This window comes from Sander vitreus, chromosome 21 (genome assembly GCF_031162955.1).
Source record: "Sander vitreus isolate 19-12246 chromosome 21, sanVit1, whole genome shotgun sequence".
In the NCBI taxonomy this organism is placed as follows: Eukaryota; Metazoa; Chordata; class Actinopteri; order Perciformes; family Percidae; genus Sander; species Sander vitreus.
In genome coordinates, this window is record NC_135875.1 from 13,078,273 (window position 1) to 13,092,896 (window position 14,624).

At 38.4% G+C, this 14,624-nt stretch overlaps 1 protein-coding gene across 1 annotated transcript in view; it reads right to left on the reverse strand.

Annotated features, from left to right (window-relative positions):
• Positions 1–14,624, reverse strand: part of pcdh15b (protocadherin-related 15b) — a 150,020-nt gene that overhangs the window by 120,653 nt on the left and 14,743 nt on the right. Inside the window, exons 2-7 of the mRNA XM_078279089.1 lie at positions 12,951–12,965; positions 12,478–12,543; positions 6,371–6,531; positions 5,715–5,870; positions 1,024–1,143; positions 285–395 (exon numbers count right to left, since the gene is read on the reverse strand). Of these exons, the coding sequence (XP_078135215.1) occupies positions 285–395; positions 1,024–1,143; positions 5,715–5,870; positions 6,371–6,531; positions 12,478–12,543; positions 12,951–12,965 (629 nt within the window). The remainder of the gene's footprint in view (positions 1–284; positions 396–1,023; positions 1,144–5,714; positions 5,871–6,370; positions 6,532–12,477; positions 12,544–12,950; positions 12,966–14,624) is intronic.

Here is a 14,624-nt window from a genome sequence, read left to right on the forward strand (position 1 = left end):
AATAAAAGGAGGAAAACAATTACATAAACAAAGACATTAGTGATAATTAAGGATGTGCTTATAGTCCCCCAAAGGCTGACTCAACAGAGCATAAATAGTCCAAGACATGAATATTACCATGATAATAAACATTTACATAAAATGAACAACAATTCTTTACCTTTCAAAAATTTCCACTTTTTAAATTATATGAAAAAATACTATAGCAATCATACTCAGGACTGGTCCTTGATAGCGTCACAGAGAAGTGCAGGCAAATATAAAAAATAAAAAAAAACACTTACATTAGCCTGTATGATGACCAGGTACCGTGTTATGTCCTCATAGTTGAGTCTTTCTCTGAGAACTACAGAGCCAAACAGTGTCAGGGGGATGTCAAAGGTTCTGTTTGTTGTCTGAAACACACACACACACACACACACACACACACACACACACACACACACACACACACACACACACACACACACACACACACACACACACACAGTGAGTCACTTACAGGATAAATAGTTCATATTTCACTTTTTTGGAGTTTAGACCAGCTAAGACACAAGTAGTTGGAGGACTATAATAGTTATATATTTTTAGTTAAAGCAGTAGAAGTGATTTTATAGCAGCCTGTCAAGTAGGTCTGGGCGACATGACAATATTTTTCTATATAATTTCTTTTCTAAAAAACAGCAGCCCAACTGAGTTACTTGGACGACGCGTAACATGATCCTTGCACGTTATGTTAATTTTTGCTATTTAATAATTTGTAATTTTTCCTACTATTTGTAAGATACACGGAGCACTGAAGGAATATTGTGCCTGAATGCTGCTCTGATGTCAATTTTAAACAATACAAATAAATGAATATGTCAATAAACATGTTTGTTGGGAATTTTGGTTGATTTTTTGCATTGTTGCTCTTAGTTATGTTACATTTTAACAAACCAAATCCTGACTTATTGCCATAGCCATGGTGCCAAACCAATAGCCTGCATAATGAGGAATTATGCAGGTGGATGGATAACCTACCGGGTCTTTCGGGTTGTACTGGATGGTGTACTCTATCTGTCCGTTGGGACCATCATCAATGTCAGTTGCCCCATTGTTCCCCGAGAAACCAGAAAAGATAGTGGTTCCTATTGGCGTCAGCTGAAAGCACAACAGAGAGAGATAATTTCAGTATACCTCTCTACAAGCTCACCCTACATGATGTCAAACACTTAAACACATTCATACTCTCTAACAATGACATCAAACAGCTTCTGTCCCATACTGTTGTGTCTTGTCTTCTTGACAACTGCTGCCTGTATGTGGCAGAGATGAGAGAAGGGCACATTAAAAAACCCGTCACATGCGTTTGGCCATAAGGGATCTTGATAACCCGCTGTCTCTACAAAACAAACAGAAAATGGCTTGTAGCTTTTTGTGAATTGTGCTCAAATGGGGCTTGAGGAGGCAGATCAGCTTGCTGCTGTTGTGTGCTTTAATTTGCTCTGGATATAAAATGAAACACAGGCAGAATGGTGCGTCCAACCTTTTGTATGTCTGCAGTCTATGTCTTAGTCTTTCTCTCTGTTGCTACTGTGAATATTTGCTGCACCTCATTGCCCCATTGAAGATAAGTTTTTAGATAAAAGTGGGACATTGGGTGATAGAAAATGTATGGTATCTTAAGAGTGCTTTTCTTACAAGACAAAAAGACAGTGTGGGTGTCTATCTGTATTTTGGTCTTTTATTTCAGGCAAATAAAATAATATTAAAAACAGAAACAGAATGGACCAAAATAATTACCATTATAAATGAATGAGTCAATGTCAAAACAGATTACAGCAATAACCAAGAATGTGTATGTAGACACCATAGCTTATTACGCCTACTCCTTTCACAGTATAAAAAAAATAATTAACTACAAAAAATTCAATCCAATATGCCACATTGTGTTAGTGAGCTTCCTGATTCATTCTCAGTTTGAGTATGGTATACACAGTTTAGCTATTATTTGGATTACTATATTAATGATTTTATAGTCCGTAAGAGTTCTCAGTCAATGGCTAATGTCAAATTACTGTGGTCCAAAAACATTATCATAACTCAGCCCCCTCCAGCAGCAAACAGTAGCCAGAGTAATGAATATACGGAGGAGTTGTGCTGAAAGTACTGGCTGATGATTTTTAATGCAAAGAGCTATCAAATTCACATTATTTATTTCAAAATTGGTTATTTTTTGCTAACCAGTGTTCATTTTAAGTTCAAACTAATTCAACTTGTACATGAAGTGTGTCTTTTAGTAGCTAACCACTGTTACACTACCCACAGAGAACTAGCATATTGTTGCTCTCGGACAGAAAACTCATATCTCCATATTTTGTCATTTAAATTTTTTTTTTCTGAAATCAAAGCTATGTCACCCTTTACGTCTGTCTGTTTTTTTAAGATAATTTTTTGGGCATTTTAGGCCTTTATTTTCATAAGACAGATGAAGATGTGAAAGGGGAGAGAAAGAGGGGGAATGACATGCAGCAGAAGGCCGCAGGTCGGAGTTGAACTCACGGCCACTGTGTTGAGGAGTAAACCTCTATATATGGGTGCATGCTCTACCAGGTGAGCTACACAGGCGCCCCTGTCTGTGGGTTTTACAAATATTTAAACAGGGACGAGGCAATTTCGTCTGAAATTAATAGCTCAATAAAATGTTTTCAAATTAGCCTATTTTCATTTCTTGAAAAGCAATGGTTCAGGACGTACAAGGTTTTCGCCCAACAGTGATGATATACACCATATACACTGTGGTAGCTGTTAAACTAACTGTTGTTACAGTCAGATAGGATCCTGTTATTATTATTATTATTATTATTATATTATAACAGCTGGAGCAACACTGGCACACATATTGGATGTCAGGACAGCAGCAGAACATAATGCTCAGTTATTAAATAATTTAAAAGATGTCATGGCAGCTCTTTTTAGCTATGCAATTTTAAACTAGCTGCAGACAGATAGCATGAATGAAATTATGATTGATGATGGTTTGTAGCTAGCCTATGTTCATTTTAGGTTCAAACACTAAATGATGAAAAACACCTTTATGTTTATTAGTTTCTTTCCTGTTTTTGTGGCCTGAAATATGCATGCAAACTGTAAATAAACACTAAATTGGCCTTTGTTTACAATAACTTGTAATTTGTGTGTGCCAATGAAGTATTTTGACTTTTGGCTTTCATTAGCGTTTAAAATTTCACTTTCACTCATGGAAAAAGTTGAAAATTACCAATCTGATTGCTACTTCAGCACCACAGACAGCACCATGGATTTTTTAATTCACAGTGAGGTTACTGATATTTCAGAGCCATGGTCGGGACTAAGAGCCAAAGATTCTAACTTGCAAACCTCAGTCAGATAAAGGATCAATGAGTCAGGCAGACTAGACTAACATAATCAACTAAACAACCCATCTGCCCCTGCACTCTCTCTTCTACTAGAAGATGGAGAGGGGGAGGGGCAGGTTAACAAGGGGCATGTATTTTGGTCATTTTACTAACAAGAGGAATGGCATCCCCCCTCAAATCGCATACTGAATGCACATGTGCACTAAGATAACTCACTTTCTAGTAGAGAAAAGAGAAGCTAGATATTCAGTTACATTTTCTGAGAGAAATTCTTAACCCAAGAATTGAACACAGAACATGAAAGGAAAGACTTTGCCAGCCATACATTGCCGTGCTGTATTTTTTTCATACATGTGCCTTGGGATCTGTGATCATGTGTCAAAAAGAGTCTAATCTCTAGACAGCACGATAAACATTTGAGATTAAGTTTAATTTAGCTACTGCACCAATGATTTGTTACATCATTCCCCTCAACAGGGTTATCTCTGCCTCCCACTGATCCAACAATGGTCTTCAAAATGTCTCATGCTGTCACTTTGCCACTTTCAGATATGGTTCAAATGAAACAACTCCAGACTCCGGCACCAGTGCCAACTCATGAAATCAGCCACAAGGATCTCCTTGTACCCAAAAACTTTCAAGGCAAACTCATATACTGTGTCCTAGACGTTCTTATAAATAACCATATTGTCTCTCTGTCTGCCTCACTTCCTGCACTCTATAATCGTTAGTAATAGACAACTTAAAGAAAGTTTAATGTAGATAAAGCTGGATGTAAGTGGAGTCACTCAATATTAAATGTATTGCATTAGGTTGGAGTTCTGGGGGCAAACTAAAGTGAATTAGACAATAGCTGTCTGCCTAATGAGCAGACTTGCACTCAAATCTTAATTATTGCCCATATCAGAATAAATGTATTCACTTTTTTAAAATGTATTACCAGCAAACTGACCACATTTACCTTGGGCTGGCACAGAAATCATATTTTAGAGTTTTTTACGATGCCTCTCCTAAATCGTATGGTGGTCGTTTGAAGTGAACTGAGGGAATTATTTCAGCCACAGTAATGAGAAACTGGAGAGCTGTGAGAGGTGGCAGGGTGAAGGAAGAGGAGGAGGAGGAGGAAAGAGAACCAGAAATATATAGAGTGTGGCAGAGGAAAGGTGGGGAGGTTAAGAAAAGATGACACAATGAAGAGCTGGCAGTAGTAAGGGGACATACAAGTGGGGGAGTGTGGTAAGCTCTCAAAAACAACGAAGAGAGAGAAAGAGAGAGGTTGAGAAGACAGATTGAGTTGGACAGGTTGTGGAAGACTGCATAATGAGATATTCTACCGGGTCTGCCTAGGTCTATGCTGGCAGCAGGCTACATGTATCCTTGTCCAGTTTTCAGTTTGAACCTCCTCTAGCTCCCACAGACTCTGGAGGACAAACTAACTATGGGATTGGCATCTTAAAGACTATTCTGGAAGCCTCCGAATAGCAGATTTAGATCCTTTTTCTCGGCTGTCCAAAAAACTCACAAACCTTTTTTTCCTGCAGTTACTGCCCTTCAACATTAATCTGACAGCGAAACGCCATGTGCAATTCTTTTTGGTGGACCTTTTTATTTAAAAATCATTGCAGTATGTACAGTACATACAACAGGCTACATTTTCTGAGTGCAGGTGAATGCAGCCTCTAACGCTGGCATTGTTAGTGTTATGACATAATGACCCCCAGAGCAGCATGGGAAAAGCTTGGTACAGTACAACTGACCTACTCTACTCATTCTGGAGTGCCTCTCTAGTCCTGTGTCTAGTCCTCTCGAGTCTTTTACCTGCCATCATGATAGACAGCAGCACTAAGGATAAGTGCAATAAATGGCCCTGGATTTAGGTTAAAGACAGATAAGTATTTCCAGCACACAAAGTTTTATGGATTTTGTTTTTACTTCTCTACATCTCTGTGAGAAAATGAGTTACTGTTAGTTACTGTCACTGTGTATGTGTGTGTGTGTGTGTGTGTGTGTGTGTGTATTATTGTTTAACTATATTTGTGGGGTCCAAAAACTGGGAATACAGTATACTTGAGGGGTCCGGACAACTTTAAAGGGCTGTTTGAGGGTTAAGACTTGGTTTTAGGATTAGGGTTAGAATTAGGTTATGGTTAGGGTGAGGGTAAGGGTTAAGTTTAGGCATTTAGTTGTGATGGTTAAGGTTAGGGTAAGGGGCTAGGGAATGCATTATGTCAATGACGGGTCCCCACAAAGATAGTGAAACGCACTGTGTGTGTTTGTGTGTGTGTGTGTGTGTGTGTGTGTGTGTGTGTGTGTGTGTGTGTGTGTGTGTTTTACCTCATTGACGGCGACATAGTATCTTGGCTGTTGAAAATGTGGTGTGTTGTCGTTGCGGTCTCGAACAACGATGCGGACTTCGTGTAAAATCACCGTGCCTACTAGCTCGTTGGTACACTGAACCTGAACCACAATAGAGTGAATGTACGACGGGGGCTGGAAGAGAAAAACACAGAGGCATAGACATATAATTGAAAGCTAAATAAATAATTAACCAGAAAATAAACCGAAATAAATAGAAGTATTGCAGAGAGACTGCCAGCCTCTGAGCCAAATCAGACTTTCAAAAACATCTGTTGGATTATTTTACAGAGCAAAACAGCAGGAGGCTGGTTGTTTTCCAGTTGAGGTGGGGCTAAAAGTTTTTGTTTGTTTATCACACTAGCAAATGCTGGAAAAAAAGTGAGACAGCCATGAAAATTTGCTTCTGCCATATTTATCCTCTGTAGTCAAGTGAGAAAAGGGTTAGGGTGTCTGTATCACACACCAGTTTTATTAAACTTTTAAGCTATCTGACGTTTAGGAGCCAAACCAGGAAGAGCAAAATAGTGTATGCAAGAGAAGATACTGTAATGCAACATAAAAATGTACAGGGACCTGAAATAAAATCACTTTTCATAAGGCAAAAATAAAATAAAATAGTTCCGTCGCCTTACATCTCTATCCAGAACCCGTCCAGTGCTGTTGAGGTAAAGGGCTTTTTTGGAAGGGTCAAGGATCACCCAATAGTCCTGATTATCCCTTAGCGACAGAGAGATGGTACGATCCGGACCCTCAGCCACGCCATTTATCTGCATGTTCTCCACCAATAACGTTCCTGGGGATACAATAAAAAGACTTAAGCATTAATCCATCAGCTAGAGAGAGATAGAGAGAGAGAGAGAGAGAGAGAGAGAGAGAGAGAGAGAGAGAGAGAGAGAGACAACAAAGTCCAGAGATCCTGGAAATAGATTTGAATAACTTCTGCAGAGAAATAGTCCTGGATCGAACTTTATTAGTAGGAAAGACTCCTCTGCTTTTCTTTATGTTCTCCATTAATTACAGTATATACCATGGCATTACATGTAGGTTGCAGCCAAGGTCAAGGGCAATGAAATGGAGAAGCACACAAAAGACAGAGAGTAAAAAGCATGTGGAACTTAAATTATATTAGGCAAAGATGATCAGATATGGGGGCTACTCTGTTTGCCTTTTCTGTACATGTACCTGGAATACTTAAGACACACAATAACATGAACATTTCAGAGGAAGAGACATCTTAAAACGTAAACATTTTAATAAGATAGATAGTACAGATGGACTAAAACTTGATTTATTTAACACAACTGCGAGTGGTGAAGCAATTTGGGAACGAGATGAATATTGAAGTGTCAGAGAAATACAAACAAGACATTATCTGAATGGAAACTGTCAGCTGCATATTATCTTTCAATCACTGCAAAGCCAGGGAACATAGCAGAGAAGAGCACGGTGTCAGAGAAAAAAGAAAAGGCAGATGGAGAATCAGATAGACATCTGACTTTATTGGTGATTGACAGTGTCAATGAAATTGTAGCCCTGCTGCCAACCTATTCAAATTGTTTGCATGAGTATCTCAATATTAAAACTCCAAGACCAATCAAAGTTATGTGATTAAATATACTGCTGGATTTCACAGAGCTTTCAAGAGAGTTTTAAGTACTTTTATTTATAATTCACATGCTCATTCATGTGTTTTATCAGTTTCATAAACTAATGCAAGATTGTCAAGACCAGCCATTACCTGTCCTGGGTCCTTCTTTTTTGTTTAATGGAAAATATTAGAACAGAAGAGGTGCATAACATATATGAGGAGGAAAGAAAGAAGAACAGTTTAATTGCTTGACTCTGTACAGCTTTAAATCATAAGAGACCCATTACCAGGACCTACACACTGCATTATTAATCCCAAAAAACCTTTGCCTGCGTGTGCAAAAAAGTATTCTTGACAACGTTATTAGGCATCACAAGTTTTCAGCCTATGACACAATTTTCGGTTTGTGTGTGTTTACACCATTAGATTCAAGTGGAGAAAAATGAATACAGAATTCCACTTGGCATCTGCCCTTTAACAGACATCACACATAGATCAGTACACTTTTGTGTGTGTGTGTGTGTGTGTGTGTGTGTGTGTGTGTGTGTGTGTACATTTGTGTGCAGGCAAAACTTCATACTTTCCCCCAATATGTACACACACGCACACAGACAACAACATAAACACAACACATACAGACACACACACAGTGAACAAGCTCATATCTGATCTGCCAGACATAAAATTGGGTCATGGCCTTCTGTGCTACGGCCATGGAAACCATGTCAAATGCCTTGCTGTGATTCGCTGGTTTTAAATAAACGGAGACATTTAATTAAATTGGATTTTTTATATGAGAAATGGGATAGAAAATGGAATTCATTAAAGGGGTTTCATTCCTTGCCATCTTGTGGCTATACCTCTCTTCTGGTTTTCTGCTTCTGTCTTGCAAATTGAGTAAAGAAACTCAAGTGCAGGCAAAGAAGAGACAGACAGATAGTGGCTACACCTTGTGTAACTGTATATAATTTAATTCCATAGACCATCTAATATAAATGGGCTCTTTTCACAGTGACCTCACTTCATGGGATGTGTGACTGAATACTGCACTCAGCAGCACCCTATTAAATTGACCTATGTGTTAAAGCATACAGGCAGAACTGCATGAAGCTGTGAGTGTGTGCGCAGCAACACAGAGAGCAGAGAGAAGGAACTGTCCGAGAAAAAGGGGCACAAAGAGCAATAAGAGAGCAAGAGAAATGAGAAAGTTAGAGGAAAGTGAGGTGAAAAAAGATTGGGTTGAATGAGAGGCTGAGAGAAATAAAGGAGAGAAATAGAGAGAAAATGAGCATTGTGGCGGCGCATTAATAGAATTTTTACAGGACATTAGCTTAACTGTATGTGGCGACAGGTACGAGCCATCGACTGAAAAGTAATCATCACATCCACCTGCTACTTCAGCTCTTGGTGGGAGGACAAAGGTGGGATTCAAGGTGAAAACCAGTATACAGAAGCTACCGCACAGAACAAAAAATCATTTATATCTCATGTTGAAGGAAAATTTGCTTAAATTAAAGCAGCTATAATCAATGCTTTTGTATGTCAACACTGAGGATCATCTTCAATCAAATGGCAGGACTACCCAGCCAGGCACATCCACTAAACCACATTAAAATATATACAGTGTTTGCTGACAATAAATATCTTTTTTGGGATAGGCCAAGGGCAACCATGTTTTTAATTTCATCTGATAATTGGAGTAAAGCCTTAGGTGTGTTTACCAGAAAAGAAGTGCAGCCGTACTTTATCTATTTACTGTTGCAGTCGCAATTCGGTCTTCATGCTCAGATTGAACATTTTCTGTTTATTCATGCCCATGTGTCATTAGAATCTGATGATAACACTAATGTCTGTGTCTTTTTGTATTTCATGCTGACCTTAACCCTAATATGGACTTGAGTAAACCCCTTAGCTGATATATTCTGCTGCTGGAAATAGCAGCTGGGATGATTTTCTATCCATGTACGGAATACTAACTATTTTATTTGGCTTCAGGACCCCTACAGCATTAGTGGTGGTCAAGCTAGATTAGCAAAGCTGAGTATATTTACAGCCATACACTAATAATGTTAGAGCAGCAAGAGATGATTGCACCCTATTACATGCAATTTTGTATGCTGATGTAGCATGCATTATCTGCTAAATGATAAATGGAATACATTTTTGTCTACATTATGTTATTGTGAAGACCCTTGCTAAAGTCAATATATGGTACTACTGTCTGTTTGCTAAATATGTGTGAGGTTCTGTGCATGTTCGTGTGTCTGCCCCACTCTCATTCCCACACTTGTGCACTTATAATCACCCTTTTACTTGATATTATTAAAATCAAACCCCTGAGGAAAATAATCCATAACTCGTATCTTGTTAGTCTCCCTCCCTCCGCCTCTTTTCTTCCTCAAGCCTCCCTCTCTCCTTTTTCCCACACCAACCCAAGATAATCACCTTAAAGCAATATTCTCTATTAAATCTCTAACACTATTTCACAGCCACAGAGCAATACATGGCAATAAGCATACGGACCCTTCCAATACAAAATAATTCTTCGAAAGCCCTGTTAGGAAGATTACTGCAAAAACAGCCACAAACACACATTTGTACATACAGTGTGTGCACAGTAAACACATCCCCACAAAAAGAGACAAACAAAACAACACGCACACACTGTTGTTAGACAATAAGATGCAGACATACACACACATGTGTACACACTGTACTGTAGCTGCCAGAGGTTTTAACATAATTTTATTGTAAAAGACTCAATTAAATGCATAATGTTATTACAGTTGGGCACCGAAACCCGGTCTCAAAAAAACGACATCAATGTCAACGCAGATTTTGGTGACTCATTTCGATGCCACTTAAATGCCTGTGCTATCCTCTGGGGTTCCAAAAAAGACGTTACAGGCATCAGAAGCATCGCTGCACGTGAGGCTAGTTAACACTACACTTGGCATAAGGTAACGTTAGCCTACTGTCAGCTAGCAGCTGGCTTAAACGCGGTTAAAATACTGAAAGCTAAAAGGTCATTGCTGTATTTAGAGTAGACTAGCTGCACTTTGAGACACCATGACCGCTGTCGGAGTCCGAGTTGTAGGTGAAACAACACCTACAGGACTTAATGGTGCGTTCAATTGCACCTTGTAAGCTCATGATGCATTGAAGTGCACCTCGAGAAACTTAAGCTGTAATTTACACAGCAGTTTGACTACAGTACCATCGATTTGGAAAGCACAATATGTCAAATTACTAAATAATGTATAATTTTCCAGATTTCTATAAATATATAAAATGCTTGACTTTTGTGTCTCCCCCACTTCTGAAACCAAACTTATGCTCCTGTGTCAATGCCTAATGAGCTTTAAAGGTTTTAACCTGCTGCACAGTGAGGTGCAATAATAATAAATAATATAATGATGTTGCATTTAAAAGTGATTTCATTCTCAAAAACACACTGAAAAATTAAAAAGAAGGATTTTCTGGACATAAAGTCATAAAGTCTTTGTTGGACAACATAAAGTCCAAGAGCCAATCACGTCATATTGGAAGTAGTGTAAACTGATAAAGCCAACATGGGTGGCAAGCGATTACATTCATACATACGAGTCCCGGGCTGATGTGCATACCCAGTAAACACTATTCTGAATGAAGAATCTCTAAGAACACAGTAAAAACGTAAAACAGGAGAAATTAGCTTGAATAGTGTAATAGGATGCATTAAGACTTCAACAGATACAGAGATGGCCTCTGGGTAGATGGAATACACGGCTCTCCTCTCTGTCTGGTGTCGCTATGCTAATCTCTTCTTATGTCAGTTAGGTCTCACAATTGAAAACATTAAAGGAAAAACAGACATGGCAAACTGGTTTCTGTTTGTGAACAGTGATCTATAGGCTGGAGATAAGAGGTTAATTTATTTGTCTGTGTACATTTCACCTCAGTGAAAGATTTAGTGTAGAAAATGTAGCCCTTTCTCAAGGCCAACATGAGCCTTCATTTACTTGGAACCAAAGTAATGATTAAGGTCGTCAATTAAAATGTGATTCCTTTAAAAATAACCTTCTCAGAACTTCACAAAAATAATGTTCATTTACACAAACAATCCTGCACTAAAACACACTCCTAAGTCGGCTCTGGGATTGCGTGTTTGTATATATCTCTCTGTACGGTCCAAATAGCAGATCCATCAAACCAGCTACTAATTAGCTACGAAGGTCTTAAACAGTTTGAGCCACCTCTGGAGACAAAAAATACACTGGAGATATTTCCTTTGGTGTTTGGATAAAAGGTGTCTGAAAACTCTGGCAGCCTTGTTTTGTGGCAGGTGAGGAAAGAAGAGAAGAGAAGACAAGAGAAGAGAAAAGTTGCTATTTGTCTCAAATATTAAAATTAAGAGTTCCAACCATTTGACATACAACATCAAGGTCTGGGGAACCAAAATGATATATTATGCAAAGAAAAACGTTTAACTCTTAAACCTAATTATAGCTCACTTCTTCCCCATCAGAAAATAAGTAGTTATTGTTTGTTCCAAAACCTGATGCGTAAAAATAAGATCTTTTGGATCCACAGGGTATTGTATATGGGACTATTTCCTGCAACCAGGGGAGACTACGGATTTAACCCAAACATATAAAATGTTAATTAATGAGTATTAGAGGTGCTGGTAGGCAGATTTTGTTATCTTCGGAAAGTGATAGGCTAGTTATTTCCCCCGTTTCCAGTCTTTAGGCTAAGATAAGCCAACCGGCTGCTGGCTGTGGCTTCACATTTTAAATTCTGTAACACAAGCATGCACACATAGAAATCTGCTCATATCTTGTTGTTGTTTATGCTCATACACAGTGATTTAGCTCAAACTGAATGACTCAATGTCTTATCTTCTGGGATAGGGAGCCAACCATGACACAGTTGGCTCAGACCCAATGAATATTAATGACTGCAGGTTGCGTGCCATGCCAATCAGCATCTGCTGAAAAGGTCAAAATCATCCAACAGTGTTTGTTTAACATACGGGAAAAAAAAGGTGATGTTTATTTTAAAAACTTACATTCTAACGAAAGTGTTCACTTTCGCAGCTAAAGTTATAAAGCTCTATTTAAATCAACTTTACAGCACAGAATGAAGACGTAAAACAGCTGACTACTTTACCATTGGGGCTTTCTTCATCAATGGCCACGATGGTAGCAGGAGGACCTGACCGAGACAGTTTACATTCTGGGGGGGGGGTAAGAAAAGAAAAGGGAATTTAGAGTTAACATTGGTACCTTTTATGTTTTTTTTATTCATATCCAATGTAGAAAAGATACAGTAAAGTGAAAACTCAACCAAGAAGCATATAGATTATTTCACTTGATGAATGTTGTTAGTATTGTAAGTTTTCCCCTTTAAAAAGTGTCTGCTGAGTGTCTCTCTGAAATGGAGTTGGACTCTGCAGATGTGTGTGTGTGTGTGTGTGTGTGTGTGTGGTGTGTGCGTGTGGTGTGTAAGGTAAGGGAGGCAAGACTTGACCTTGAGCCCACGCACACTTCCGCCCCATCTCTGCAGGGTTAGCGGGGGTTAATAAACCAGCAGAATGACTGAACACACAGTTAACAGAAGGAAAAAGGGAGGATAGTTCTTACCCTCATATTGCCAGTCTGCAGTTTGAGACATCCCACCAGGAAGGAGAGAATTGGAGGAGGAAGGTAGTAGCCAAAGAAAGGAAGAAGGGAGGAAAAAGCAGACGAGAAAAATCATGAAAGATAAGAATTAAGTTTCATAGCCAAGCACCAAAACAACCGGAAAGAGGGGAGTCAAACATGAATGCAGTAAGAGGAGGTTTTGAAAAATATGTGCGAAATAACAAGCAAATAAGAAATGTGCTGTGAGGTGTAGGTGTTTGCATGTACAGTCTACAAATGTTGATGTGCTTATTTCTGTAAGCTTTTTTACCTCCTTTCACAGCCACCAGAAGCTCTTATATTACTGTATTACTATGAACCCAAGCCAAAGGGATTAAATGGTCCCATTCAGAGGGGGAGAAACAGCACCAACATTCAAGAATTCTCCATCTCTGAATACAAGAACACACACATTCACCAGACAGGGCAACATTATTGTTCAGCTTTCGAGGATAGTTAGGAAAAAAATCCCACAGGGAGGCTAGAAGACGGATATCTGCTCATCTAGAAAATAGACTTCATGGAACAATGAACACACTTTCTCTCTCTCTCTCTCTCTCTCTCTCTCTCTCTCTCTCTCTCCTCCCTTCCACGATAAAACATTACAACTGGGTGACATCATAGATTGAGATAATCTATTCATTGGTACTGTGTCTTGTTTCTTGCTATGGGAGATGGTATATTGAGCGTTCCCAAATATAGATTAAACTGTACTAGGGATTAAAATTAGTTTATCTTATTAGCTGAAAATGATTGCTTTTCTAATGTGTCCGCTAAGAAGGAGGCAAAGAACGTTTTCTTAGCTAACAGACGTGCTGATTTAAAACTGACCCTCGAACCAAGTTGAACTTTTGCATGTTTTTCTTATTAATATTTGTATTGCAGGTTATTGCTTGTTATCTTCACGGCTTTCTGTTAGCCTACTGAAATTACAACTGACTCCTTATTGTGTTTAGCATATAGTATATTAAATAAACGTTGTAGGTAGGTTATTGGGAATAAAGCCTGTTAGGTCAGGGTGTACAATCGTCTGGATATAAACCTTTAAACAGTTAGTAAACATTTGACTCCTCAACTTTGTTTCATTCACTGACACAGGTCTGTAAGATGCGGCTTCTAACTCATTAGGGCCCTTTTAAAAGCATGTTTAAACATATGGTGCAATAGTATTCAATAATTCTTTAATTGCTTCTATAATCTCTTCTTCTGGAGAGAAATTACTTAATTGCAACTATCGATTATTTTCTCGATTAATCTATTAGTTGTTTGGTCTATAAAATGTCAGAAAATGGTGAAACATATCGATCAGTGTTTCCCAAAGCCTAAGATGACGTTCTCAAATGTCTTGTTTTGTCCACAACTCAAATATATTCAGTTTACTGTCATAGAGGAGTGAAGAAACAAAAAAAAAATCACATTTAAGAAGCTGGAATGAAGAAATTTTAACATTTTTTTCTTCATAAAATATGACTCAAAATACCAAAAAAAAAGTTGGTGATGAATTAAATAATCGGCCACTAATCGATTCATCTTTGCAGTTCTATTACCATTTATTTGACTATATACAGCTTTGAATAGACTTCTATAAAACTTTAATTTCTTTAGGGTCAGTAAGGACAATGCCGTGTCTGATTT